The 26,586-nt window shown below is 48.6% G+C and overlaps 13 protein-coding genes and 2 non-coding genes; 6 read left to right on the forward strand and 9 right to left on the reverse strand.

Annotated features, from left to right (window-relative positions):
• Positions 1–44: 44 nt before the first annotated feature.
• On the reverse strand, positions 45–1,283 carry FFUJ_12509 (related to fusarubin cluster-esterase; the record flags this gene model as incomplete). XM_023582124.1 has 2 exons in its annotated part: positions 45–370; positions 425–1,283. 2 exons carry the CDS (start codon positions 1,281–1,283, stop codon positions 45–47), a joined length of 1,185 nt encoding a protein of 394 aa, XP_023434704.1.
• An 856-nt stretch (positions 1,284–2,139) lies between these two features.
• Positions 2,140–3,498, reverse strand: FFUJ_12510 (uncharacterized protein; the record flags this gene model as incomplete). XM_023582125.1 has 4 exons in its annotated part: positions 2,140–2,652; positions 2,705–2,835; positions 2,885–3,158; positions 3,205–3,498. 4 exons carry the CDS (start codon positions 3,496–3,498, stop codon positions 2,140–2,142), a joined length of 1,212 nt encoding a protein of 403 aa, XP_023434705.1.
• Positions 3,499–4,557: 1,059 nt separating this feature from the next.
• Positions 4,558–4,929, reverse strand: FFUJ_12511 (uncharacterized protein; the record flags this gene model as incomplete). Its single annotated transcript, XM_023582126.1, has 1 exon — positions 4,558–4,929. The coding sequence occupies one exon, from the start codon at positions 4,927–4,929 to the stop codon at positions 4,558–4,560; it is 372 nt and encodes a 123-aa protein (XP_023434706.1).
• A 763-nt stretch (positions 4,930–5,692) lies between these two features.
• tRNA lies at positions 5,693–5,764 on the forward strand. The gene has a single exon. It is a non-coding gene (tRNA).
• A 105-nt stretch (positions 5,765–5,869) lies between these two features.
• Positions 5,870–7,638, reverse strand: FFUJ_12512 (uncharacterized protein; the record flags this gene model as incomplete). XM_023582127.1 has 2 exons in its annotated part: positions 5,870–6,957; positions 7,008–7,638. The coding sequence occupies 2 exons, from the start codon at positions 7,636–7,638 to the stop codon at positions 5,870–5,872; spliced, it is 1,719 nt and encodes a 572-aa protein (XP_023434707.1).
• A 1,563-nt stretch (positions 7,639–9,201) lies between these two features.
• Positions 9,202–10,810, forward strand: FFUJ_12513 (uncharacterized protein; the record flags this gene model as incomplete). XM_023582129.1 has 2 exons in its annotated part: positions 9,202–9,256; positions 9,303–10,810. The coding sequence occupies 2 exons, from the start codon at positions 9,202–9,204 to the stop codon at positions 10,808–10,810; spliced, it is 1,563 nt and encodes a 520-aa protein (XP_023434708.1).
• Positions 10,811–10,908: 98 nt separating this feature from the next.
• FFUJ_12514 (uncharacterized protein) lies at positions 10,909–11,961 on the reverse strand (the record flags this gene model as incomplete). XM_023582130.1 has 3 exons in its annotated part: positions 10,909–11,032; positions 11,108–11,335; positions 11,429–11,961. 3 exons carry the CDS (start codon positions 11,959–11,961, stop codon positions 10,909–10,911), a joined length of 885 nt encoding a protein of 294 aa, XP_023434709.1.
• Positions 11,962–12,510: 549 nt separating this feature from the next.
• Positions 12,511–14,453, forward strand: FFUJ_12515 (choline permease; the record flags this gene model as incomplete). XM_023582131.1 has 8 exons in its annotated part: positions 12,511–12,664; positions 12,715–13,070; positions 13,121–13,444; positions 13,492–13,595; positions 13,642–13,726; positions 13,781–14,038; positions 14,089–14,207; positions 14,264–14,453. 8 exons carry the CDS (start codon positions 12,511–12,513, stop codon positions 14,451–14,453), a joined length of 1,590 nt encoding a protein of 529 aa, XP_023434710.1.
• Positions 14,454–14,719: 266 nt separating this feature from the next.
• Positions 14,720–16,139, reverse strand: FFUJ_12516 (uncharacterized protein; the record flags this gene model as incomplete). XM_023582132.1 has 3 exons in its annotated part: positions 14,720–14,839; positions 14,919–15,736; positions 15,893–16,139. The coding sequence occupies 3 exons, from the start codon at positions 16,137–16,139 to the stop codon at positions 14,720–14,722; spliced, it is 1,185 nt and encodes a 394-aa protein (XP_023434711.1).
• A 461-nt stretch (positions 16,140–16,600) lies between these two features.
• Positions 16,601–17,901, reverse strand: FFUJ_12517 (uncharacterized protein; the record flags this gene model as incomplete). XM_023582133.1 has 3 exons in its annotated part: positions 16,601–16,939; positions 16,988–17,462; positions 17,510–17,901. The coding sequence occupies 3 exons, from the start codon at positions 17,899–17,901 to the stop codon at positions 16,601–16,603; spliced, it is 1,206 nt and encodes a 401-aa protein (XP_023434712.1).
• A 500-nt stretch (positions 17,902–18,401) lies between these two features.
• tRNA lies at positions 18,402–18,473 on the reverse strand. The gene has a single exon. It is a non-coding gene (tRNA).
• Positions 18,474–19,220: 747 nt separating this feature from the next.
• FFUJ_12518 (probable hydroxyquinol-1,2-dioxygenase) lies at positions 19,221–20,254 on the forward strand (the record flags this gene model as incomplete). XM_023582134.1 has 2 exons in its annotated part: positions 19,221–19,927; positions 19,981–20,254. 2 exons carry the CDS (start codon positions 19,221–19,223, stop codon positions 20,252–20,254), a joined length of 981 nt encoding a protein of 326 aa, XP_023434713.1.
• A 153-nt stretch (positions 20,255–20,407) lies between these two features.
• Positions 20,408–22,804, reverse strand: FFUJ_12519 (related to Put3p and to hypothetical protein YJL206c; the record flags this gene model as incomplete). XM_023582135.1 has 3 exons in its annotated part: positions 20,408–21,571; positions 21,620–22,446; positions 22,501–22,804. 3 exons carry the CDS (start codon positions 22,802–22,804, stop codon positions 20,408–20,410), a joined length of 2,295 nt encoding a protein of 764 aa, XP_023434714.1.
• A 259-nt stretch (positions 22,805–23,063) lies between these two features.
• Positions 23,064–25,228, forward strand: FFUJ_12520 (related to phenol hydroxylase; the record flags this gene model as incomplete). XM_023582136.1 has 4 exons in its annotated part: positions 23,064–23,204; positions 23,258–24,263; positions 24,314–24,784; positions 24,846–25,228. The coding sequence occupies 4 exons, from the start codon at positions 23,064–23,066 to the stop codon at positions 25,226–25,228; spliced, it is 2,001 nt and encodes a 666-aa protein (XP_023434715.1).
• Positions 25,229–25,554: 326 nt separating this feature from the next.
• FFUJ_12521 (related to 3-oxoadipate enol-lactonase II) lies at positions 25,555–26,436 on the forward strand (the record flags this gene model as incomplete). Its single annotated transcript, XM_023582137.1, has 1 exon — positions 25,555–26,436. The coding sequence occupies one exon, from the start codon at positions 25,555–25,557 to the stop codon at positions 26,434–26,436; it is 882 nt and encodes a 293-aa protein (XP_023434716.1).
• Positions 26,437–26,586: the final 150 nt, after the last annotated feature.

A 26,586-nucleotide genomic window follows, 5' to 3' on the forward strand; every position in this document is an offset into this window, starting at 1 on the left:
GTATCATTGGGGGTAGTCTATAGAAGCTAGATTTATTCGCAAGATTAAGCATTGTTCGTGCCATTAAAAGACTTCTTCTGAATCCAACTATCAACAATACCAGCAATCTGCATGTTATTCTTCTCAACATGCAAGAAATGACCATTACCCTTGATACCCCAGTCAGCCAGCTTGATCCATTCAGGCTTGCCACCAGCCTGCTTGAGAAATTTGATAACACAGTGATCATATGTGATATGAACAGAGGCTTCACCGGTCAAAAGCAGGTAAGGGACCTTGTTGATCTGAGGAAGCTTGCGGGCTGGCTCGACTTGAAGATAACAGTTGCGATGAGCGAGAGTCTCCTCTCCAACGGACTCAGTTTCAAGTTCTAGGAGGTAGTGTTAGCAAAGGCTAGTGAATGATAGAGTGGTGGTGAGTTTACCGGATGGGTCGCTGACTGGAGGGTCATAAGTGACAGGTGTGTTGGTCAAACCCCATGGCGAACCAGCAAATCCACCCAGCCCCTCAGCGTACGACCAGAAAGGAGATGTAGCAGCCTCGAGATTGATGCTACCGGCTATGTACTCGGGGCAATCGTTGGAAAGCAGAAGAGGGTTCCTACTTCCAAGCGAATGAGAGATGAGAAAAGCCTTCTCGCCAAGAAGCGAGAGCAGCTCACAACCACCAGCTCGGAGGGCGTTCTCCTGGCCGACGAAGTTGGTGGTAAGAGGAATCAGAGATTTCTTAAACTGGTCGTACACAGGATCGCCATCAGCTCCAGTACCAGGCCATTGGGAATGCAGCTTAGCCTGAGGATAAGTCTCGTAGTTCTCGGGAGAAGTAAAAAACTTCATGACAGTCTCAGTTGCTGAACCCGCGGCCATGGGGAAGCTGGCGATAGCGTTCTCAGCACTGCGACCAATGGCATTGTTATCGACCAAGTACACAACATAGCCTCTCTTGGTGAAGTAGCTAGCCCATCCCTCACGGTTGTCGGGTGTGTTGAGCCAAGTACTTCCTGAAAGACCGCCCCCGTGGAAGAAGACAAGAGGATGCTTCTGAGTCCATTGCTTGGTTGGTGTCAGTTTCTCCACGTAGATCTGATCAACGGTGATGGTTCCGGAAGTTCCCTTAGCAGAGCGACCGCCAATGTAGAAGAAGTCTCTCGTGTAGGGGACCTCGTTCGAGCGGCAGTGCATGCTAATGGCGTTCGTGCCAGTGCAATCCACCTTGCGCTCCTGGACAGGAGACGCCAAGGCGCCGCCGAGGAAGAGCAGCGAGTTGAGGACGAAACGGGCCATTGTAATTGATTAGGTGATTGGCGGTGTTAAAAATGAATGGCTGCCAGAAAAACACTCTGGACTTTTGGCTAAACGAGTGACTGGTGATTAGGGATGTAGAGAGTGGCGATTCCCTGGGTCGAGATCAACAAAGTCTTCGGGAAACTGGAGGTTTATAGCAAGGAAAATTTGGTTTGCTGTAGCATCCCGTTCTCAAGCCAATCAAATCGCGTGACAGACAAAACGAAGGTCGTGGGGATGAACATGGGTACCCAGAAGGAGAGGCTTGGCAGGTGGTTAACGGAAGAAATTAGCATCAAATGTTGGCCGACCTAATCTAAGGAAAAGACGAGTTTTCTATACTGTCCTGAAATATAGACATATAATGATACACGAGTCACCAAAACATCCTAATCCTTATTCAGCCTCCAAATCGCCAGAACTCCATCTTTAAGTATTCCTTCGGGACAGATCGAACGATTCTTACACGATGCCAACCCTACGGCCCCAGTAGGCCGTTCGCCGTTAGATCTCAAAAACGTTAGCATGGCCCGGATATACGGAGAATTTATGCCAGGAACCCATCGCTCGGCCAAGGCCCTTTTCCCTTGTCTGGGTCACCCGAGCTTACGAATCCAATGGAAGCGAAGCGGACGGGGTATTTCAAGGTTGGAAGATTTACTTCCCGGTCTCTAACCACTCAGCCTCGAACCATCTCTGCATCGCCTGTAACGGCGCTGCTGCCATGATGCTTGCTACTGAAAAACGATACTACAGAAAGATGAAATACGTTGTAGGTATCGTTCTTGTATTAAGAAAGGAAACATTTTTGTGTTGCTCAACCGGTAAGCTTATGCCTTTTCTCCCATGCTATAACCTATTTTGTGCGATAATTCTTCACGCCCGGATCCGAATCATAAGTCAACTCGACTTCATCCGTCCTCAAGATCCCCATTTCCACAACACCACCCTTATTCCCACTAATAATATTCTCAATCGAATCCGAATCACCCGCCGTCGCCCTCCTGATGGTCGTAGTATTTCTCGTATCATGCTCCAGGTCGGTCCATCCCTGCGTTCTGGATCTCGAGTGGGAACCCGACGTTCCAATCTTGGTCTTGATGGAGCTCCACGTCCCCATTATCGCTGCATCCAAAACGGGGAGTGAGGCGGTAAGTGTGCCGAATGTCAGGTCCAGCACCGTCCAGCGCATGGCGGAGGTGAATTGCCAGCACGAGTCATTAGTTATAGTGACCATTGTTTGCTGAAGCAGTCCGCCGAGGACTGTCGTGCCGCCGACAAGCCATATGAAGAAGAGGCGGGCTTTTTTGGCCGTGTTGATCTTGACGTACCAAAGGATGATGATTGGTGCGAGAAGAAGCACAATACTCTGGGATATCGATGTTAGAAATGCACTGACACCGAAGAAAGAATTGGCACACCTGCGCAACATGCATGCTGCTTAAGAATTTATTCTGTAGACCAGTGTCTATGCATATTGGTGGCTTGTCGAGAGAACCACCAAACTTCTTGTCCCACACAAACTGAATGGGATTGCACGTGAAGACGAACCCTTCGCAAAGTCAATACCATTCATGATTCCAGCGCAAAGACCAACTTACAGAAGATCGCGAGAAGGATGTAGATCACCACCGTGCCAAGGAAGATATCTGCAAAGAGCCTCCACTTCTTCGATGCTCTATCCGCAAGTCGACGAACGAACAATGTGATCGACACCTTGATCAACCCGACCGAGACGTAGAAGATGATTCTGCATACCGACAGATAGTAGAAATAAAGGTTGTATTCCTCGTAGGTGCTTTCGTATGTATGCCGACCGGCTCCTGTCTGTGCGAGCATTGCTATCACGATGCATGGATAGCTAACTGCCAATGACTACCAATGTTAGCATGAGTTGACGCAAACATACCAATTCACTCACTGCAGCGGCTATGATAGCCAAGTCATCTGCTCCAAACTGCGTTCTCGCGCCCTTGAGACGAATGATCACTCTTGCCACCGTCGGTACAACAATCGCCAGTATAACCAAGATCATACCCGCCAAAATTGCAGGTTTCTTCGACTCATCGGGCGGATTCTCAGGTTGTTGGATCGAAAACACCAAGCCCGCGCTCGCGTTGAGATTGTCGAGTCCATATGTACGAAGAATACCGCGAACGATATAGAAATCATGGTCCGTGGCAGGCGGTTCGCCTACAAACGCCGAGTTCATCATTTCGAAAACCCTTCAACATGACTTTCATGAAAGCAAGGACAGTGCCGAACTCTCACGATATATTATCCGGCAAACTGCCTCGCCTTTTCGTACTACTCTCCTCTCCTGGACCTTGCACCCAATGCATCTTGGCGACTGCGAATGGTGCGATTCGGAAAAATGGAGGATCTTGCCACGGGCCTAGGTCCTGTTTCAGGCGTGGAGCTCCTACTTATTCTGGCTATCTCCCGTTTTACCAGAACCCAGTCATCCTCCCAAGCGGCGCAGAGTACTTTTAGAATGTGCTTGATGGTGTGACCTGTAACCGAGCTCTCGGGACAAAAGCAATATGTATTGAATAAGCATATAATCGCCGTTAAATGCTTTCACTTAACCCGGATCACATGAGTGTTTATTTCCGACGTTATGACAGCCGTCTTAAAACGAGCGATACTTACATATTTGGTGCCCGGCTCTGATCAGGGTGCCGGAGAAATTGTACACCGGCCAAATAACATGTCGTTCTTCAACACCCTAAGTGAAGCTGCCCGTTCATGCTTGATTAAATCAGCGGATCTCGGATCCGTGATGAGATTTTTAGCGAATATCCGACAGGAGTTGGAGCGTGCGCTGGTAACTGGACTGATGATACCGTTGGTATATTCTCCGTAATTACAATCGTATCTTTCTAGCTTAACTGATGGGAACTTGCAAGAAAGAAATCTCATGTTGGTGTTGACTAAGTTTCACTGCTGTCGATGCCCAGCTGAGAGAGCGCATGTCACCAACGCTGTGAACGAAGCGGTAGCGAATGTCTCGTGAATTGCAAGACGAGGGTTGCGGAGCGTCCATTTCGATGCCCGGCTAGGTTCCTCTGATCTTTGTGAGGATCCTCATTCAAAAAGCGGCGCGCGAAAAGTAGAATCCTTTTTAAGGCCGCTATTATCGTCTAAGAAAATGACACATATCAAGAAATACATTGTGACATCAGGTGCTTGTATTTCCTTATGGTGACTTTAACAATCACGACTGTCTGTTCCTACCCCCCATCGCACTTATTCCTGACGATCCTTGGACTCCTCAGTCACCTAAGTAAAAGTAGTGCTGGCCAGTAAACTCAGCACAGTCAACACTGATGCTGTTGCTCTGTGATTCGACGCCCCAGGTCTGGCAATCCGAAGAGCAATCATCCGTAGGACAAGCTCCCATCTTCGCAGGCGTTCTGCTGTCAGTGCCGGTCACGAGGGCTTGGAATGCCATGAAGCATTTGCCATCGGGGCAGATGTCGGAAAGGTCTGCGCAGATGTTGTTGCCCTTGACCCAACTGAGAGGTTGCGACTTTTCGCCAGCGGTGAATTGAGGGCAGCCGTCGTCTTTGACCTTGATTTGGCCACCGTATTGAGCTGTAGTGAGGCTGAGGAAGAGGAGAGCCGATGAGAAAACGAGCTTCATGGTGTAGACAAAACAGTTGAATGCGTGAGTATGCAGGATCTAATGAAACTGGTCGAACTTGATGGCTCTTGACGGAACTGAGGGAGCGTTATGAAATAAAAGAAGAGGTCTAGCTAAGGTAAGTCTAAATAATGGATGTTTCTCACTTTTGATAATCACCTCTGGTGACGTGTTGCGTTATTTCAGCTCAACTCGTTGATCTTCATTATACTGTAACCATAACCTAGAAATAACTCGTCAGCGTCAGATTTTAGTTCTTTTTGAGGTCTATATCACACCGCGAAAACACGGCAGTGCTCAAAAGAGCGGAGCGGAAGGAAGAACAGTGGATATCAGCACCCATAAAAGGATGCGAAAGGAATGTTTGATCGGCGGGCTCAGACTCTCAGTTTGAGATATGTCGTCAATTCTTGATTTTCCGTATCAATCAACCCACTTCGGAATTCTGCGTTGAGGCTGAGCTGTTCAGGGCATCATCAGTTATCATTCTCAAAAGGATCAATAGGCATGGAGTTCTTTCGGTGTTTGCGTCCTTGAAAATCCTGAATTACGTAATAAATAAAGAAATTTGAGACAACCAATGAGGCTAGACGCCCTCCAGTTACAGGCATTCTCTCACGGACGCTATGCTGAGATCGCGACCTGGACTGATGAGCTGCAGTTGGCAATTGATTTTGGTCGCTGGCGTAAACTCAGGTACTTAGTTCTGACTAGCGACTGACTCCATATCGAACTCCGCTACAGCAGGTTGCAACCTGTTCATCTTCCGTAGTATAGTGGTCAGTATGCAAGCTTGTCACGCTTGAGACCCGGGTTCAATTCCCGGCGGGAGAGTCGCCTCATGATACAATCATGCTTTCGTTTTTCTTTGTTCTTTTTACTGTAATTTTGATTTATTCCTCTGCTTTATAATACAAAAAACTATAATACATAAATGTACTTAACAAGTTCCCCTAATACCGCTAGTCCAGCCTTGAATTGTGAATGCGCCTGCATTATTTGAGGCGTCGGTAGTCGAGAAACATTGAGTTCCAGAATGAGTGAAGATAACACAGTTTGGATCGTTGAAACAAGCTTGAGAACATTGCTCTAAAGTGCTGCTGCCGGAAGTTAGAGGGATACCTCCAATGACGGTGTCGCACTGAATCTTGAACGTGCGAATGCACTGCTGAGGGTTTGAAGGGCATACGATATCCTCCGAGGCTGCCGTGGTTGTTGTGGCTGCTTCAGTGGTGGTTTCAGTCGTTGAGTCGAGAGCAGATGTGAAAGTGGTGGTGTTAGGGTTCTCAGTTGTTGATTCCTCAGTGGTAGTAGTTTCTGCTGTTGTTTCCTCTGAAGTGGTTTCTGTTGTTGACTCCTCTGAAGTGGTGACCTCAGTTGTCTCTTGTGAAGTAGTTTCTGATGTCTGCTGAGTTGTAGTCTCGGTTGTCAAAACCTCGGTGGTAGTAGTAGTAGTATCTGTTGTTTTCTGGGTGGTAGGGATAGTGGTTGACTCTTCCGTAGTGACGTTTATCGTAGTCTCAAGGGTGGAGGTTTCTGTCGTTGTTTCTTCAACAGCGCTTGTTGTGGCTTCGGCTGTGGTTGTACCGATCTCAGAAGCTGGGAAATCATCGGTGGTTGATATGCGCTCTTGAGCGGTTGAGGACTCTGGTTCAATAATTTCCGTGCTGGAAATTACTTCTACTAAAGTGCTTGAATCGGACGTAAGAACAAAAGTGCTAAAAGGAACGAAGGACGACTTTGAGGTCTCTGGTGGTGGCTGAAAAGAAGATGAAATGTTTGACCATCTGAATGTGCTTGATGGGATGGGCTGTGTAATGGGATTCTTTGTCGTTACAACCCCGTTTGACTCTGTTGTTACAACCGGAGGATTGCTTTCTGTCGGGAGGGTTGAGACTCCTGGAGGAAGTTCGTCAGAGGATGAAGGGGAGGAGATGATTGGTCCAAGGGATGATGCAGATGTGAACTGCTGAGCCTCGCTCGTAGAAGCGGCGCTTGTAGTTACGTCTCCATTTACACACTCTTGAACTACAATCGGAATTAGCCTTGCGCAGTCATTAATTCAATTGTTAACTTACCTCCAATAGCGGAGAGTTGGACCGCGATACAGCCAGCAGGTTGCGAAGAAAAAGTGATATAAACTAGACCATCTGACGGGGTTTGACAGAAGCCTGCCTCGCCATTCGGAATAATTCGTGAGCTTTGGAAGCGAAGAATGTCCCCGTCACGGAAGAATGTTCTGGTGATGGCACCACTAGGAACAGACCCCTGCTGGCCACCAAACACCTTGTAGTCCTCCCCGTTGAAGTAAATGGGGGCATTGCCTTCCAAGAGCTGCCCATCAACCAAGTTGAACACATTTGCATTGTCACAAATCTCTGAAGGGGAGCCGATGAACCCTCCAAGAGCCCGCCTCCGCAATCGGTTATTGTCCGGGATATCAGGAACAACACGGAATACGATTTGCTCGTTCAGGGTGCTGGGACCTGTAGTGGAAGAGGGGGGAGCTGTTTCGGCCTCTGTGGCTGCTACCGACGAGGTTACATCTGGTACGAAGGACAGGGACGATGAGGGATTCAAAGTGACAGAGATATCCAGGCTCGTAGAAGATTCGATACCAGGCAACGAACTCTCTGCAGGCGAGCTTGTGGCAGCTGAAATGGGAACGAGGTATGTCGAAAGGTAGGTCACGCACCAAGATTCGGGCATTTGCTCCAAATCGTGAAAGGCAACGACTGGAAGGGCCAGAAGGGAGATAATCCCTGACTTGACCATGATGCTTAGTGAGAAGACTTCGGTTTGCCAAATCACAAGCAGAGGGATTACGAATATTTAAGATGCCAACAACTATTTGACATACAAGAGCAGCATTCTTGGCATGTGTCACCCAAATGAAGATGCAAATTCTTGTTAGACCTGCAAGCACCCAAAGTAAACAAGTAAGAGGGGTCGTGAAGATTTTTGCGCCTTCTAGAATCTAGACCTGTTCACGCCAAGAATTGGAATGTTATTGTTGAAGAAAGTCTACAGACGAAAGTGAAACAATTTCAATGGTAAGATCTCTGAAGAATCTTTTTGGGTGATATTTGTGAGCTTATGATTCAACGTCATGCTTGAACACCAAATTGATTCAGACTCCCTTGAAGACATTTGAGAACAGTTATTTGGAGGAAATCAAATTGTTTCGAAAGAGCTGGGCTAGCTCGATTAGGTTGAATAAGACAGCGGCCAGCGCCGGGCTGATGCAAGGGAGAAGTTTATTGACATATACATTCTTGCAGGCTTCCTACGTCGCGACTGACAAACAATTGCTTAGTATAATTACTCTGAAAAGTGATTTGATCAATCTACAAAATCCGAGCAACGCAATTAGAAAGTGATCTAGCTCAGAAGCAGTAGCTGAAGCCAAGTCTTCATAGAATTGTCCACAGTTGATTAATATTGGTCAACAAGCTAAAAAGCTAAGGTGAATCAGGGGGTAAAGCAAGGGGTAAACGTGGTCTCAGTCTTGGGCTCCACGACAATCTCGAATGAAGTCCAGGTCTCTTCATTGGCTCCAAGCCTGAAGCCTCTCAGGCCGAGATGTCATCCCAAATACGTCCACAAATTTCAATGTCTTGTGACATTTTTGGAAACTCAATTTTTGGCTTTGACGTACGACGAGGTCAGGAAAATACCTCACCCAAGGCAATGCATCAAAAGCATTGACAGCCTCGGCTATGTGAGCGCCATCAACAATATTAACAAGCATTCCAGCACGCGCAAAGCCTCCATAATGGCGACTGCAGTGCCATAAAGCAGACCCTAGCTGTGAACGGACATGGGGATTTCCAGGCTTGTTGATGGAGTTTCAAAGCCAACCCATTATCAAGTATGCTGTTGGGAACAAATTGGATTCTATGCAAGGCAAGATACTTCTGCAGTCCAAGTGAAATAATGATGCATATGACACCCATATAGGGAATGATGAGGCGACATGCGGTCGTCGCTGATGTTATCAGCGTAACCTATGACCATATCGCGATAAGACTCCTCATAGCTGCACCGTGAAACATTTCCTAATCGGGTATGAAGATAGGGCATTTCTCGTATCAATCGTGCTTCTCCAACTAACGTCAAGTCGTTAGAAAGCGGGGTTCACGATGCGCGTCTTCCCCTGTCAATCGTCGCGTGGAAATGAGCATAACAATCCTCAATTGACCTAATGGCTTCTCAACGGCCATTGATATCAAATGCTGAATATTGAGACTATTAATGGAAGTTTGGACCAAAATGCGGAATATTCGCCTCGATTATTTGCCGTCGAATCGTGAGGTTGCTTCTGAGAGTGAGTGAGGTCAATGTCTGCTCAGAACTATTTACTCATCTTCCAGATTGCAAAACATGCGTGAGAAGACGAATAAAATGCGATCGAAGCGTTCCGTCGTGTTTGAAATGTTGTAGTCGGGGACTCGATTGTCCAGGCTATGGTCTTCGCTTGAGATGGAATCAGGGAGTGGCTAGCAGAGGGCAGCTGACGGGGAAATCGGTCCCGTTACGACCTCCTATCAAACATGGTGTGCCGCGTACACACAAACAAACAAGAACACATTGCATCAAGAAGTCCACCAACGACGAAATTCCGCCCTATTCTCAACCTCAAATAGCCACCGAAAACTCTTTGGTCGTATTGTCGTACCCAACGCAGAACGTCGACCTTGTCGATCGTCACGTCCGACAAGCAGCTCACGCAGTTCTCTTTCGACATTTCAACCTCGAAGTCGCATCAAAGCTTGCGTGGCTGGATGGGCCCAAGAACCCATGGCGAACCCTCGTACTTCCTCTTGCACAACGCTCATCCTGTTTGCGGCTATCAACGCTGGGTTTGGCAGCAGCACATATGTCCGTCGTGTCTCCGCAAGACAAGGCAGCACTTGTTCAGATTCACCGAAGTCTTCGTGATGCGACTCTGTATCATCTTAACCAGCAAATGGAATCAGAGCTGAACTGCCAAGTATCGCGGTGCGACAAGAATACCCAAGTCTCGGTTCTCATCGAGATCATTCTCACCATGATTTCTTTATGCTATGCAGAAATGTTTATACCAAACTCGACGGGATGGAAACTCCATCTCAGCGGTGTCCGCACAGGATTCGAGAGATATGACCTCGTAAACCCACACGAAAAGGTAATCTCTCAGTTCTTCGTGGAGGAACTTGACTATCTGGAGGCTTTCGGAAGCATATCCTCATTCACCTCCAGCTTGAGACGCCATAAGCCCATCTCACAGCACGCGACTTCTGATGACTACTTCAAAGAATTTACAGAAGCACTTTATGAGATTACGGTTACTGAGAGAAGCCGAAGTCGCGCTTCTAGGACAGGAAAGATACTTGTTGACACTGATATGACTGTGTGGCAAGACAAGCTCACGCGGTCCTATGACTCTGTTTGCGCCCGCATCGATTCTACCCAATCACAGAATGTCGCTCTCCAGATGGGCCTCAAGTCTGTTCTCAAAGCCCAACACTACGCTTGCCTAGTGTACAGCTACCAAGCACTTGCGTCCGATCTCGAGAAGACAGTCGCGATCCCCCCGCTTGTTGACTGTCTTTACAACGAGGTGATCTTCATGACATCCTGTCCAACAGAATCTGTTTCACACAACATCTCATTCCCGCTGTTCATACTCGGAACAGCCAGTCAGTTGTACACCGAGAAGCAAGTCATGATCGAAAGGCTCTTTACCGAAAACATAGCTGCGACAGGTTTCTCATGCAACTCGGCAGTACTGCAGTTCTTGAGAGATTTCTGGAACACAACAGCAGCTGGAGTGACTCCGAACTGGATACAGTATGCGAGAGACAACGAGGAGCGGATAAGCCCATTTATTGTGTTCTGATCACAGGAGGATGAATTTACATGAGCACTGTTTCTTCATCCTCCACTCCAAACAACACCTTCATTGGGTCTTGGTAGTTCATGAATCCCAACGATGGCTTACAAACGCCATAGCCAAGCAGTCTTTGCGCCTGTGGTGTGAGCTGCCTCGCTCGCTCCAATGGCACCATGAGGAACTGGTTCTCCGCAGGGCGAAGAGTCGGCTTGCAGAGGAAGATGCCCACTGTCTCACGATACTCGTTTCTGAGCACTCCATCAGCACGAGGCTAGCTAGTAGTGTTATTGAGCTTGTACGTACTGGGTAATGTTCTGGCCACCAGCATGGTACAGGTTGCCCAGAAAGATGAAAGCATCACCTGGCTCTAGTTCTGCGGGAACAGCTTCTTCATCATATGGCCGTCGCTCACTATCCCAGAGATGAGATCCCGGGATGCCGATCGTGGCCCCGTTCTCCCGGGTGGTTTTGGTGAGAGCCGTCACGCAGCCAATCATGACTGGGAGCTCTTTGTCGTGGGGATGATAGTCACTGCCTCCAATGAGCAAATGGTTCCAGACCGGTGCATCTGATGCAAGATTGTTCAATCGCTGATTCCAGACCGTGGCAAAAGGGTATACTCACTCATCATCTCGATGCAGAACCTGCTGTTTGCCACCTGGATTAACCCGAAACGCCACAGTCGACGAAATAATAGGCTTCCCGCTCACAGTAATCCTCTTCTCCCGTTCCCAATACGTCAGCGAGGAAGAGCACAGCTCATTTGCAACGTCGATGTAAAGAGGATTACAGGCGAGCTCAACACACGCATCAGAAACATTAAACAAGCCAGTTGCTCTTTGGGTAGTGACGGGGAAGAATCCAGACAGGTCTGGAATATCGGAGTCAAAATGCGGTTTGAGATCTGCTCTGATCTGTTCTGCCAGTTGGCGAGATATAAGGTTCTCGACAATTACGCCCCCATCACGCTTGATGGCTGCGACAAGGTTCTGTGGCGTCGTGGATGGTTCCGCTGCGTCGAGACGCGCAAAGGATGGTTTAGTGGTAGCAGTGCTCAACGAAGCCATTTTGAAAACAGTGATAAGTGCTATAGTTGTTGTTGAAGTTCCACTGAAGCCTTGAGCATTATTTATAGACGTTATCATGACTTCCTTCATCTTGATATGACTCTATCGTTACAGTGAAGCTGCATTCAATGGTCCTCACTAGCTCGTCACTAATCCAAGATAGGTTGGTCGGCAGAGAAAAGCCCAAGCCACTCTCACATCGATCCAAGGCCTGGGAACTCACATGAGCAGGCTAACCCGGCCTAGGCTGGTCGGGAGAGAAACGGCAGCGCGGTGTATTCCGGGGAAGGCTTAACTTGGCTGCCCGGGAGAGAAACGAGGCGCTTGGGTGGAATGATGGCAGCTGTAAACGATAGCAGGCTAGTTCATCATTGGTGGTCGCTGTCCTGGTGTTATCTTTCCCCGCATTCTCGACCAGGATCTAGATTGCAGTATCTGGTCATGTTGCTTCGTGTATTCGCATTGGGAAATTGGTTATAGATCTTCCCGCTCTCAGCCCTCCATCGCAAACTCTCCCTTTAAAGCATTGTTCCCAAATTGGTTCCTATTTTGCATCTTGGCATTGTTCCTATACTCCCCAGTCCATGATCGCGCCACATTCTCAACGACGATATCATCTACCTCCGAACTCCACTGGCTATGGATCCCCCTAAAGACGACATTAAGGCTGAGCCAATCTCTTACGATGGATCCGTTCTCGAGGGCAGCCAGTCTCAGTATGATACTGACGATGCGTATCTCAAGTCCCTCGGAAAGTCGGCCGAGTTGCATCGCGTCTACAACTTCTGGACATGTTAGTCTTCTTCGGCAGTACCTTGGTCTTCCTTACTGACAGCAGTACAGTATGCGCCTATCAGGTCATGATCAGTGCGACATGGACGTGTGTCGTCGTTTTCTACGGTGTCATCTTCGACGTCGGTGGACCAGCCTCGCTTCTCTATGGGTCCATCATCGTCGCCGTCGGTCAAACGTTACTCATGGCCTCCCTCGCTGAATACTGTGGAATCTGGCCTACTGCAGGTGGTCAGCAATTTTACGTCCAGAAGTTGGCGACCGAGAAGTACCGACCCTTCCTCTCATACTTCGTCGGTTGGTGTCTGCTACTAGCTGAGACTGCGACTGGTTCTTCCTGTGCCCTGAATACCGCGAACATCATTGGTACGATGGTGTCCATTTTCCACCCAAATGTTGACTGGAAGGTACTTGAAATACCTCGCTCTGCTGTGGTGCCATACGCTGACGCTCTAAGCCTTACCATACCTTCTTGATCTATCTCGGATTACTGGTCATTCCGTTCCTTATGAACTTGAAGCCCAGTGCACTCCCTCTCTACAGCACCGTCGGCGCCGTTTTCACAATCCTGGGCTTCTTTGGCTGGGCTATCACTCTACTCGCCACAGCCCCTAAGGCCAGCGCAGCATTCGTATTTACTAAGTTTATCAACAATTCAGGATATACCAATAACGGATGGGTGTTCATACTTAGCTTTTATACCCCGCTTTATGGTCTTTATGGTACGGATAGTATGATGCATTTGGTTGAGGAGATGAAGAACGCATCTCAAGATGCACCAGTAAGTCTCTTTTCTTGATAAGAGTTCAAGGTACTGACACGACACAGAGAGCTATGGTTTGGTCTATGGTCCTTTCTGGCGTTGCTACCATCGTCACTGATCTCATCTTACTATTCTGCTGCGGTAACTATACCGAGTATGTAACAGCACTGTAAGTCCCCCCTGCCCGTGCCATTATCACTCAAGCTTATGACCAGGTCACCGTATGTCACTTGGTTCTCGGACGTAGCGGGAAGCGAGTACGCTGGTATCTATGTTGCAATAGTCTTTGGCGTTGTGAACGTAAGTCCTCAGACTTCACTTGTTTATATCGACATCTAACTCTCGAACTTTCAGCTGCTTGTCTGCACAGGCATTCTCTCCTCGTGTTCACGTCTCGGTTGGCGCATGGCGGAGGACAGGGCATTCCCATGGTCCCATCGTCTCCAGAAAATCGATCATAAGCTCCAGATCCCACTGAACTTCATCTTCGCCATTATGGTGGTTGAGGTTATCATTGGTCTTATCTCTCTGGGCAGTGAACTGGCATATAACGCTATTGTCAGTGGTGCTGGTGTTTGTTTCGCCCTCGCCTACGCGATACCCGTTACAGTGGTGAGTACTGCTCGTTGACGTTATTATTTGGCTGCTGACGCTTTCAACAGGCTCTTGTCCGAGGCCGTTCAATTCTTCCGCCTCGTCCTCACTTTGATCTTGGCAGATGGGGATACTTTGTGAACTATGTCGCTGTGGCATGGGCCATGTTGACCATTGTCATATACGTGTAAGTGCTACATGACAGAGACTTCAATTGGCCTCCCTTTCCTAACTTCTAACCAGCATGCCTCTGTATCTACCAGTCACGGGAGAAAACATTGGGAACATGAACTGGGCCTCACTCATTGTCGGTGCAACGTTCCTGTTTTCCGGTGTTTGGTGGGTATTCGGAGCAAGATTTAGATACCTGAAGGAAGCCCCCTTGGAGGCGGAGCCAAACCCTGTAGCGGGAGAGCAGTCTAGTAATTCTTGACACCGCTGCATTTTCGCTGGAGACGATTACAACTAATTTTAGGAGATTAATGGAAATACTGTTTCTTTGACAGAAGATTGCCATGAACAAACTGGAGTTTAATAAACATTATACATTATAGATTGCGAATCTGTACCTTGCCATACATTACCCAATCCCTCCATGTTGCCATTTCGCCTACAGGAACAAAACACAGCCATACAATCTGATAACCATCCTTGCCACGTAGGCTCCAAACTCTAGTTTTCACTGACGCCCTCACTCGCTCATATTCGAAGGCCATCAACACCCTCTCCATTCCACAAATCGTCCTCTACGTCCAGCTCATCACTCATCTCGATGAACTGATCCGAAACGGAGACGTCGACAATCAGTTTCATCTTGGGCTACCATCACGCGTTTGCACGATAAGCCGTGGGAAATACATGCTTCCTGGGATGACCCAAGTTCTGTCAGATGGCGTACTGGCTGCGACAACACATCTCCCAAGCAATACCATATATCAGCTGGACCATGGTCGTAAAAGTAAAACAACCGTTTCCGAGACTCGTCGGCTCCAAGCCCCATGACGAGCCATGCGATTGTATCAATGTCAAAGTTCTCATCCTCTACACAATGCAAACGGGCGCTCATGTTGACGAATCGTTCGAGTGACACAGAAAGTGTACTCCGTCGTTCGGTGGACGCTGAGAGGCTGGGACTTCTGCTTGGTCGTCCGGCAGGGACAGTAACCTGGCTTTCGTGATCATCACAGCCCCCTTTTAGTTGAGAAACATTCGATTCTTGGGCACAGGCTGAGACCTGCTGGCCTTCCTGGGAAGGATTGAAGCTCTCGTCATTCTCCAGCATTGGTGGACAAGGTGTCTCCGCCTGGAAGCTCTGCGAAAGATCGGCGGTCTGTTTCTGGGTGCGTGTTGGTGAAGGGAGGCCAATCAGCTTGTGTTTCTTTTGGGCGGGCACCTTGTTGTCGCCGGGGCATGGCAACGAGGCATGCTCTCGAGCAATGCTACTGACGCCCGGAGGAGCAACAGCGGCGAAGTTATACTCGAACATCGGCTTGAATGTAGATAGTCGGTTATCAAGAATGTGTTCGATAGAGAAAAGGTTCGAAGGGTAGAGAAACCTTATGTTTCTTTCCCAGTCCTTAGGTCGCCAGCAACCCAGTCGCTGGAGGATAGCAGCTTGAAGCTCTTTCGCGCTATACCATCTACCCCTAGGGTGACCAGATGGTACTCCCCCGACATATCCCCATGGGAAAATAGGAATAGGATGAATGCCATCGACTAATAGCAGAGTCAGTACCTAAAGCACACATATTGCAACTGAAGAAGACACACGGTAGATAAGCCAAACCCAAAGGAGTACCACGTAGTCATAGAAAGGCCCATATGGATGCAAGTTGAAGTCCGTCACAAACTAAGTGCTTACTTCCTTTTGACATTCCTTCGCGAGGGCTTCCAAGTTAAATGACTGAGTTTCTTTGCGGATCCATCTCAGAAATTCAAACATGTAATCTCGCCTGTTGCCCGGGGTGGCGTATTCATCCACTCGACGCCTTGTGAAAAGGCCAGAGAGATGCGGCTGTTCTGACCTGCAAAGCGTATGCGGGAGTTGCCAACGGGGCGTGTTAATACTAGACGGCGGAGATATGAGGCTGCGCAGATCAGATGCAATTTGCTGTGCCATGTTGTTTTGATGAGCCAATCTGATTTGTATGGCGATGAGGTGATGTGCTGCATGGAGGAAGTGAAGAAGAGTAAACAAACAAATTTCGATCGGAAGAGACATTGAAACGGATCACGTGCGACGCTTCAGCTATCGGAGCTTGTATGCTAGTTGCCAGCTGTTGGGCACTGCCAAGAAAAATAATTGTGTGAAGCTGCAAAACAGGCAGTGTCAAGGAAAACTAATGCAGTGCATCCCTCCCCGACTCGCCTTACGGCGATTGCGCTCTTGTCAAAAGCTTCAGTCGCCATCAGATCGAAACAAAAGTTATGTCTTGAGGAGTGTTGGCTGTAGATAGCTGCGCAAGCAGTCAATTTATGTAGGGAATACAAATTCTGTGGACCAAAGAGCCAGAGCCAGAGCCAGAGCCATTAGCAAAGTTACTCTTCACGACTACGTGCTACTTAGGCTTCTCTATGTAGCTACTCGTCCCAGATGGTAGCTACAACATCTCCTGTAAGTTTTACCTGCGCCAACTTTCCGCCCTCCTGTTCCGTAATGATCTTGCCACTCTTGACATCGCGCTTCCAAATGACAACGGTCTGGTTGACCTGATGACCAACCGCAATCTTGTCACCAGCCTTGTTGAATGAGAACTGGCGGGGCAGATATCCGCCAGACGGCACAGCCTGGATAGGCTTCAAAGTACCATCCTCATTGATCTGGAAAACTGTGAGGGTGTCGGAAGGACCAGATCCGCGCTGAGGAGAGTTGGCGAAAGACTTCTCGCGGTTGGTGACGATGACAAAGCGCTGGTCGGGCTGATTGAAAGTCAGTAGGACTCGCACGGAAGATATGTGGTGACTTACGCTCATGGCAATCTCGCTGATGGGAGCCGTGTTGGGAGGAAAGCTAGCGTTCAGCGATGGAATCTCAAAGACCTTGGTGAAGGAGAGACCAGTGCGGGTGTACTTGACGCTGTAAGAGTACACCTTCTGATCAAGTTCACCGTCGAAGAAGAAGAAAGTCTCGCCATTCGCCATGATTCTGAAGAATCCATGGCGGGGTCCAGAACCACGAGGAGCGCTCAAGCTGCCTACCTCGGCAATGGGAGCAAGAGTGTTCTTGTCGTAAGTAAAGACGCGAACGACATCACCACCAAGATCAGGCGTAAGGACGTATTTTCCAGTAGGGTCAATAATGACATGGTGAAGATGGCTTGCTTCCTGGCGGTCCGCAATGGGGCCAGTCTGGCTAATTTTCGTGGTCAACTCTTGGAGCGGCGCAGTACCGGTAATGGCACCCTTGTCGCCGAGAGCGTACACAGATGCTACGCCTGGAGTGCTACAGTGTGTGAGCAACTTCAATTCCAAGGATTGTTGACAACCTACTATGAAGCACTGAAATAACCGCGCTTGCCATTTGCTCCGGTAAGAATCTCGCCTGCCACAGCGCCTCCTACGACAGACTTGACGCGAGAAACACGCTTCAAAACACCCTTGTCGCCAATAGTGAACGAGTTCAATGATCCAGGCGGCTGGAAGTTGGGACCACGATCCAGACAGTAAAGCACGTTGTTGGGCTTGTCAAGCGTGAGCCAATTAGGTCCAGGGGAGCAATCGGTCGTTTTCGAGGTGACGGAGAGATCGAAGCCTTTGGCGGATTCGGTGAGGCTCAGAGTGCTCAGGTTACCGCCGTAGTCCGCTACGAAAAGGTTGACGGCTTGGCTAGGCGCTGCCAAAACGGCAGAGCCTAGAAGCACACTGAGTAATTTACCATGCATTTTAATGAACAGGACACGAAGTGAAGAGAGCGAGGAACAAAGTTCATCACCCTTGAGCAAGGCACGGCATAGAGTTATATTATCCTCGGAGGAGTATCCTCCGAGTACTACAGAAGTCAAAGATCCACGTATATCCAGGGTATATTTGAGTTCGGTTGTCGGGCAGATTCCCCGCGATGGAGAGATGTATATCCTCCAATGGTGAGGTCACCGCTTGGCATCCTGACACGTTTGTGTTTAATTAACCTCAATTATGCCATGGCCCTTGTATTTAACCTTTACGAAACTTGAAACGATGCTAGCAGTTAAAATGGTACCTTATCCGCGATGCTCCTTTTTCCGTTCCCCGCTTTTCCGTCAAGACATTAGCCTAAGAAGGGTTCTGGAAAGTCAATTCAACGGAGTGAATCACTCCCTGTGCAGGCGATGAAAAAGGGCTAAGATTGAATGCAGTCCTTGAAACAGCCACGGCAAGATATAGCACAATAAGCAAAAAGAATGATCACGCTGGGGATCGAACCCAGAATCTTCTGATTCGTAGTCAGACGCCTTGCCATTGGGCCACGCGACCTCGTCTCTGCTGACTAATACTTACGTAGCTCAGAAAAGGCGTCGAGAAAGCAATTTCAGATCGCGTCGTCAGGTCATGAACCATAGCGATATTGTATCTTCAGCTGGAGAGTCTTTCCAAAGTTACGCTGAATTTAAATATCAGTGATGTTATTGAAATGAAGCAGGTTCCATTCAATGAGTTAATATGCAGTTTGTCTTTCTATGTATGTAGATACCTATGATTTGTTTTTGCTCCTGAGCATCCAGTCACCATTCTTTGTGACGATGCTCTGAAACCACGTTCTCAGCATAGTATTGCATTCTGAAGCGCAATTAAAAAGATGAATTTATGAAGTACGGCAAAGTATTTCTCGCTAGAATACACGACTTCTTCATTTCTGGAATCGACAGCTTTGTTCTTCACGTCTCGGCGTTGAAGCTACCCTACAACTCACATAGGTACAATTTTGGCGACCAACGACGACGTAGCAAAATCCGCTGACTGATCGAGCCAATGACGTATCCGATCCGACCCTGGGACTAACTGCCGATAATTTTGTCCGGTAGCCGGAAATCCTCAACTTCCGGGATGTGGAGTATCATCCGACGTCTCAAAGCCCGGGTCCCGAGCTTCGGATCACACCGTCCCCACAACGACGACGTATTGAAACGCGGGGTTTAGAAATGATAAATTGCTTGAGGTGGAACTGAATTGAAGGCTGGAACTCACTAAACTGTTATTTGTCATTCATCATTCATCATTCATCATGGCGGCTCCTGTTAATCTGAAAGATCTCACTATTGATAATATCACCGAGAATGTTCACGCCATCAATTCTCAGTGCAGCAATCTGCGTCTGAAGTACATCCTTGAACGAGTGGTCACACATTTGCATGACTTGGCGAGAGAAACAAGACTCACTACAGACGAATGGATGACAGCTATCCAATTCCTGACACAAGTTGGTCAGATCTGCACGGATGTCCGACAAGAGTTCATCTTATTATCTGATATCTTGGGCTTGTCTCTCCTGGTGGACTCAATTGACCACCCGAAACCCAAAGGCAGCACTGAAGGAACCGTCCTGGGTCCATTTCATACCCACGAGGCGGAGCATGTCAAAGAGGGAAGCCTGATCTCCCAGGACTCAGAGGGCGAACCGCTTCTTGTTCTATGTACACTCAAAGATGTGAATGGATCACCAATTCCCGGAGCAAAGATCGATGTCTGGGAGACAGACTCTAAGGGGTTTTACGATGTTCAGCACGCTGACCGGACTGGCCCGGATGGAAGAGCTGTACTGACGAGTGACGATAATGGAGACTTTTGGTTCAAGGCTATTGTGCCAGTGCCATATCCTATTCCTCATGACGGACCCGTCGGAAAGTTGCTTAAAGTACTGGGGCGACATTGCTACCGACCCAGCCACATGCACTTCATGTTCAAGAAAGACGGATATGATCCTCTGATCACGTAAGTCTGCCCTTCTCTGGCACCCCGATTATATCTAACAAATACCCTTGTAGCGCACTCTACCTCAAGGACGATCCTTACGAAACTACCGATGCCGTGTTTGGTGTCAAGGACTCGTTGATCGTTAACATTAAGAAGGTCGAAGACGAAGAAATGGCGAAGAAGTATGGTGTCAAAATTGGTTCCGCCTTGATGACATATGACTTTGTTCTCGTCTCAGATGAAGCGGCTGCGAAACTCAGGAGAGAGAAGGCTGAGGAGGCAATGGCGAAATTGGGACGGAAGTTCAGATTCATTGATGACCTACCGGTTCCGGATGTCGATTAAAGAGTTGTTACGCATAATGGACAGCTCGCCTGAAATTGGTCGTGAGATACTCCATGGCTAGACGAATGATGATACAAATACAAATCGACAGTTCATCATAATTACAAAAAATATACACTTCAGGTTTTGATACCGGCTCAACCTTCTTTCGACTCAGGGCATCATTGACATAGTATCAACATCCAATGCTTCACCATACAACCCATCCAAAGATGGCATCTCAAACCCCAATCCTAGAGCATCCTGATCCGCCGCCATGAAATCTTGCAGCAGGTTCGGATCAATGATCGAAGCTAACAAAGCATGATCCTGCCCCGAAACAGCACTCGAAAACTGATCTGCAATACTATTCAAGTCACCCTGTGCACCATCGAAGATTGGTGGTTCAGTATCACCATCCGGCCTGCTCTGCTGCCGCTGTACACACGCTCGAGCTACCTCTAGTCCTTCCTGAATCAGACTCGCACTTCTTCGAGCAACAGTAGCCTCCTCCATTGATTGTAAAATATCATACGCTTTTACAGCGTCGGCGAGAAGGTCCTCGGATGCAACGGCTGTCGGGCCAAGCATGATGATATACAGCACGATCATCCCAGCGTACAAAGTGTAAGTGGAATTGTACCACCAAGTGCGGAAGTAGTGTCGATTTGCGTATGCATCATACATGACGCAAATCGTCTTCCGTGCTGCATCCAAACATAGCTCAGCATGAGTAGACATGTGAGCTTCTGCCGTGAGCATAGGTTGTTCGAGAAAAGGGCGATGGAGAACGATTCTTGCGTTGAGGTATCTGAGATGAAGTACAAGCTTCTGTTTAGCGGCCCATTCTTGCTCACGGAACGATACGGCTGTGAAGTCCAGATAACTAGGTAGCTTGGCCTTCCAGTCGTCAAGCAGGCGATCGAGCTCCTTCGCAACAGCGGACTTCTGCTGCAAAGTCAGACCCTTAGAGTCATAGTATAGTTCCTTTGAGATGCGCCTTAGGACAGCAGCGAAATGGACCATCTCATTGATCATGGCGGCACTGCAATTCTCCAGGTCTGGCTGGTTCGACATCGCGACATCTTGCCCTCTGATATGAGGCAGATCGATTTGGTAATTCCTAGGTTTGCCAAGACTATCGCGACGACCTGCACTGCAGCTCATGTCAATCTCGTGAGAGTAAATGCACCACCATGTTCTTCGTGCTGCTTTGCGATCCTCAATCGAGTTGGATGGAGTTTCTCTTGCGATACCAATGGCTAGTGCTGTGCGGACGGCATGACCGCAGTACATGTAACAAGCGTGAGGTTTGAGGGAATTCTGACAATACAAAGACTTTACTGTGTTAGTTTTCCATTTTCACCAAGACTGAGGGCCACATACCATGAGGAGAAGTGTCTGAGCGCTCTCTAGAGAGCAAACTTCAAAGACATCCCCGAGTAGCATCCTGGACTTCCGGAAGTACTTCTTCGAGAGTTCTTGGCTTAATCGAGAAGGGTTAAAGTCATGTCCCCGAGCCGGAAGCTTCATGCAAATATCGATGTCGCGCTCAAAGTCCTGAGTGATACAAGAGCCAGCGACGATCGCACCGACAGCCACGACTATATGGTACAGGGCATAGAAATGACGCTGAGTCTTGTTACTTTCCATGGAGCTTGGAGAGCTCCAGACGAGCTCCTCGCATTGCTTGGCGAAAGCAATAGGATCAAGCATAGGGTGAAGATGGTGAAGGTTGTTGAAGAACTGTCTGATATATTCGCGCTCTAGCCTTTGCTTTGATGATGATAGCGAGTTATCTGCGAATGCTCTGTTTTGGCTGGTAGCTGCGGGAGGGTCACGATGGACCGAGTCCTCAAATCCCGCGGTTCCTTGTCTCGTCTCAAGAGACGAACGTGCTTGGATTTCATCATGGGCACCTGCTCGTGTTGGGGGAGTCTTTGGTCTTGAAGGAGGTTCCAAGACTCCTCGGTCAGAAAGGAGGTTGACAATGGAAATTGGCGATTGTGTGACGAGGCCGTGTCCTAAGACACTACCATCTTGAGCGTTGGCAGAAAGGAAGCCGGCATTGCCGCTTGAGTTTGGTTGACCGGGCGGTAGATTCTTCTGAGCATACACGAAGAATTGGTTGAGAAGCACAAAGTTGGACGATGTGCCGTAGAACTCTGTGCCGTGAGTATGCTGATTGATGTCACCTACAACATCACCATCGTCTACACCAGCCAGCCGTCAGTCCGAAGCATCCAAGACAAGAATTATTACTATACCTATACGACCCGTTGAATGAGCCTGTTCCAGCGGTTCGCTCCCTCGTGGCGCCTCATCATAATAACTTCGCGAAGAGGATAATGGCGACGGCGGTGTATTACGCTGCACATCATTCAGCACCGAAACAGTACTCGCCCTCGCATTCTTCCTCCTCAACCCGTAGACACAATCCCACTCATGTCTCACACAATTAGCACAAGGCTGCTGTTGATCGCATTTCGCCTTCTTTGCGCGACATCTCTGGCACGCATGCGAGGCCCGCGGTAGATTTCGTCGACTTGGTAAAGATCCGGAATTTGTCATTGTTTGCAAGAGTGAGAATTTCCGGACTTCCGCCCAAGTAAGAGAAAAGTACCCCGCCCCCCCGGTAGATGCGCTAAAAACTGCCGAGAAATCAAAGTTCCGGGCTTGGGCGGAAAATCGGAGATACTGCCGGAATTGGTGCGTGCCGAGAAAAGCGGTGCATCGTGACCTTGAGTTGATAAACATGACTTGAAAGACGCTGAACGATTGAAAAGTTTCATTTTCATTGCTTATTCAAATTACATCCTAGGTGTTCGTGATGCCTGTCTTTCAAGAAACCTCCAACGCGGCGCGAGACCAAAGAATCCTCCCTTCGCGGGCTCTACCTGTACCACGACTCTCTCAGCAGCCAGATTTGTCCAATGTCTCCGAAGAACACAAGGAAGTCGTCGTCATTGGTGTAAGTCACAGTAATCGTTGATGAGCTTGTTTGTACTTACAAGCGCATTATAGGCTGGACCTGCAGGTCTGTTTCTAACATTGCTACTCGCAAGATATGGCATCACAGAAGCCTCACTTCTTTGCCTGGACTCCAAGCCGGGTACACTGAAAGCTGGCCAGGCAGATGGACTTCAACCAAGGACTCTTGAAGTATTTCAGAGTTTGGGGATAGCAAGTGAGATCGTCAGCGAAGGCTGCCACATGGAGGAGGTGGCTTTTTGGAACCCTGTGCAATCAAACGCAAACGGAAACACCAACAGCAATGGCTCTCATGCCGCCGGAATTGAGCGGACCAGTTTCGCTCCCGATGTCAATGTCCCTGCTCGTTTCCCATTCGAGGTCACCATCCATCAAGGCCGCATTGAGCGAATCCTAGAAGAGAACCTTCATCTCTATGCAGGCAAGGGTGCCATCAGAAGATCACATCGTTTCCTGGAGTACACAGTCGATGACAGCAATGCTGAGTTCCCCATCGCGGTAAAATATGAACAAGATCTTCCAGACGGATCAACTCAGCAAGGTACAGTTCGAACAAAGTATCTCATTGGCGCAGATGGTGCACGTTCCAAGGTCCGAAAATGCATGGGTCTCGAACTCGAAGGCGAAACAACGGATCATATCTGGGGTGTATGCGATTTCGTCGCCGACACAAACTTCCCCGACATTCGCAAGCGATCCGCAGTCCACTCGGATGCTGGTTCCGTCATGGTAATTCCCAGAGAACAGATCGCAACGGGCGAATATCTCACTCGCCTTTACGTTCAAGTCGCTGAAGAGGTTGACACGAGCGGCGACACTGGAACGGATAAGAAATCGGCTGATAAGAAACGACGTGGCGCCGTTACATTGGAGTATATCTTTGAGCAAGCGCGGCAGGTGTTTGCGCCATACGAGATCAAGATCAAGGAGGGTACCGAGCCAGATTGGTGGGCGGCTTATCAGATTGGACAGCGCATGGCTCCTAGATTCTCTGCTAAGACGTCTGATGGAGTGGAAAGGGTGTTTATTGTTGGTGACGGTAAGCCTGATTTAGACTCTCTTCGATGGTATAGTGCTAACCTTACGCAGCCTGCCATACTCACAGCCCCAAGGCTGGACAGGGCATGAACGTGTCAATGATGGACTCTTACAACCTAGCTTGGAAACTCGTCCACAAGATCCACGGCCTCACTCCTGAAAGCACTTCCGGAATAGACCCCATCCTCGAAACATTCTCCCAAGAGCGCGTAGATGTAGCCCGTCAACTTATCGAGTTCGACGCTCAGTTCTCGCACATGTTCTCCGGTCGCATTGGATCAGCAGATGCCGAGACTTCAGGCCTCACCCATGAAGAGTTCCTTCGAGTCTTCAGTGACGGCAGCGGATTTACTAGTGGTTGTGGACTCCAGTACAAGGAGAGTAAACTGATAAGAGAACTGGGTGCAAAGAGCAACTTGCTACGAGGAGATCCGTTATTGGGCGCGTTGACACCAGGACGACGACTACTTGATGTTAAGGTGAAGCGTTATGCCGACGCCACTTCTCGCCATTTGCAAGACGGTATGTTTTCCCGGGATTTCGGGTCTAAAAGCCTATGATGACTTACTGACTTATTTCATAGAAATGCCACCGACCGGTCGCTATCACGTCCTCGTCTTCACAAGCAACGACTTACTCAACAAATCCGGGATCTCACAGTCAAGCTTACAGTCATCCGTCGATATTCTACAAAAGTTCCCGATAGGCACTGTAAACCTTATTGTAGTTCATCCACTTACGTCAAGATTCGAGTGGACTGACATACCAGCGGGAGTAAAGACATTTGCGGAAATGCGAACTTATGGGGTGTCGAAGAAGGAGGACGTCTACGAAGTATTGGGTGTGTCAAAAGATGATGGTGTCGTTGCAGTAGTGAGACCTGATGGTTATATTGGGATGATGGCGTCTCTGTCCAAGACGGGAGACGTAGAGGATTATCTGCGAGGTTGCTTAGTTACTGTTTGAGCTATATACTACTATGCATGAATGCCAAGCGAAGACCACAAATTATATCTGTGTAGCTAATCATTGAGAAAAAGAGGGCTAGCATCATTGGCAGGTCTTGCTGACCATGGACCGAGTATTGAAGGACGGAGGATCCGTCAGCTTATGCTCGGAGACATTTCAAGCTGTACCATGCAAAGAACTATCCGGCAAAGAATAAGTATCCGTGTGCATAAATCTGAGTTCCTTAGCAGCTCCTCAATCTTTGAGCTCTCAGCCCCAAACCTTTACCATATTGATCTGTATTCTGTTGCCTCGCTTGCTGTTCCACTTGTCGTTGCACTACAATGGCCTCTGCTCAAAACATCATCAAATGTGCCGTCCTTTCTACGAGCCGCAAAATTTCTTACAGCATCGCACAAAAATCGCAAAAGGGCCCGTGGATTGTCCTCTCAAACAGCTTCGGCGCTGACACCACTCTGTATCAGCCTGTTGCCCAGCGCCTCGCCTCATCAGGCTACCGCGTCCTAAGCTACGACCATCCCGGCCACGGTCTAAGCACTCCTGTGAAAGATGTCGATAACGTCGAAATGGAAGAATTGATCAATGATATTGACGAACTCCTTCGTGTTTTGCACATCGACAGCATCCGCGCCTGGGTCGGCGTCTCACTTGGTGCAGCCAGCGGCATCTACCTAGCCTGCCGTCACCCAAATCTGATACAAAACTTTGCATACTGCGCATGCCCTCCTGCATCTTTCGGTGCCCTCGGCATAATGCCACTCGAGTACTTCGACAAGATGCGTGCTCAGGCTGAGGCAGATGGCACTACTGCGAACGTCATTCGGCAAATGCACTATGGCTGGGCGAGCAAAGAGTGGCTTGAAGAGCATCCAGACCAAGATGAACGACTTAAACTTGCTAGTTCGACTCTGAGTCTCGATGGCTTGCGCGCGATGATGACGTTGCAGAAGAATAAGCGCTTTGATATGCGGCCGCTCGTACCTCAGCTTCTGGAAAGCTGTGATAAGATAATGTTTGTTAAAGGAGACCATGATGCACACCTCAACCCCTTAGTGGATATGATGAGAGATTTGGTTGTCAAGACTGCGCAGGAGAAAGGTGTTGAAGGTGACTTCAAGGTTGTCACTGTACCGGATTCCGGACACGTAATGTACTTGGAGAACGAGGGTTACTTCGTTGATACCATCCTGGAGTTCATTTCCTAGCCAGCTCTAGGTTATTCTTGTTCTAAATGCAGAGAGAATTTACGGGGATGAATCTTTTGAGGTCCTCATGATTGGCGTGCGTTGATGGCGCTAGTTTGCACCCTTCATGTCAAGCTACACCCTAAATGTCAGAATGCGCCCTGCGAATGA

Source organism: Fusarium fujikuroi, chromosome FFUJ_chr08 (assembly GCF_900079805.1).
Source record: "Fusarium fujikuroi IMI 58289 draft genome, chromosome FFUJ_chr08".
In the NCBI taxonomy this organism is placed as follows: domain Eukaryota; kingdom Fungi; phylum Ascomycota; class Sordariomycetes; order Hypocreales; family Nectriaceae; genus Fusarium; species Fusarium fujikuroi.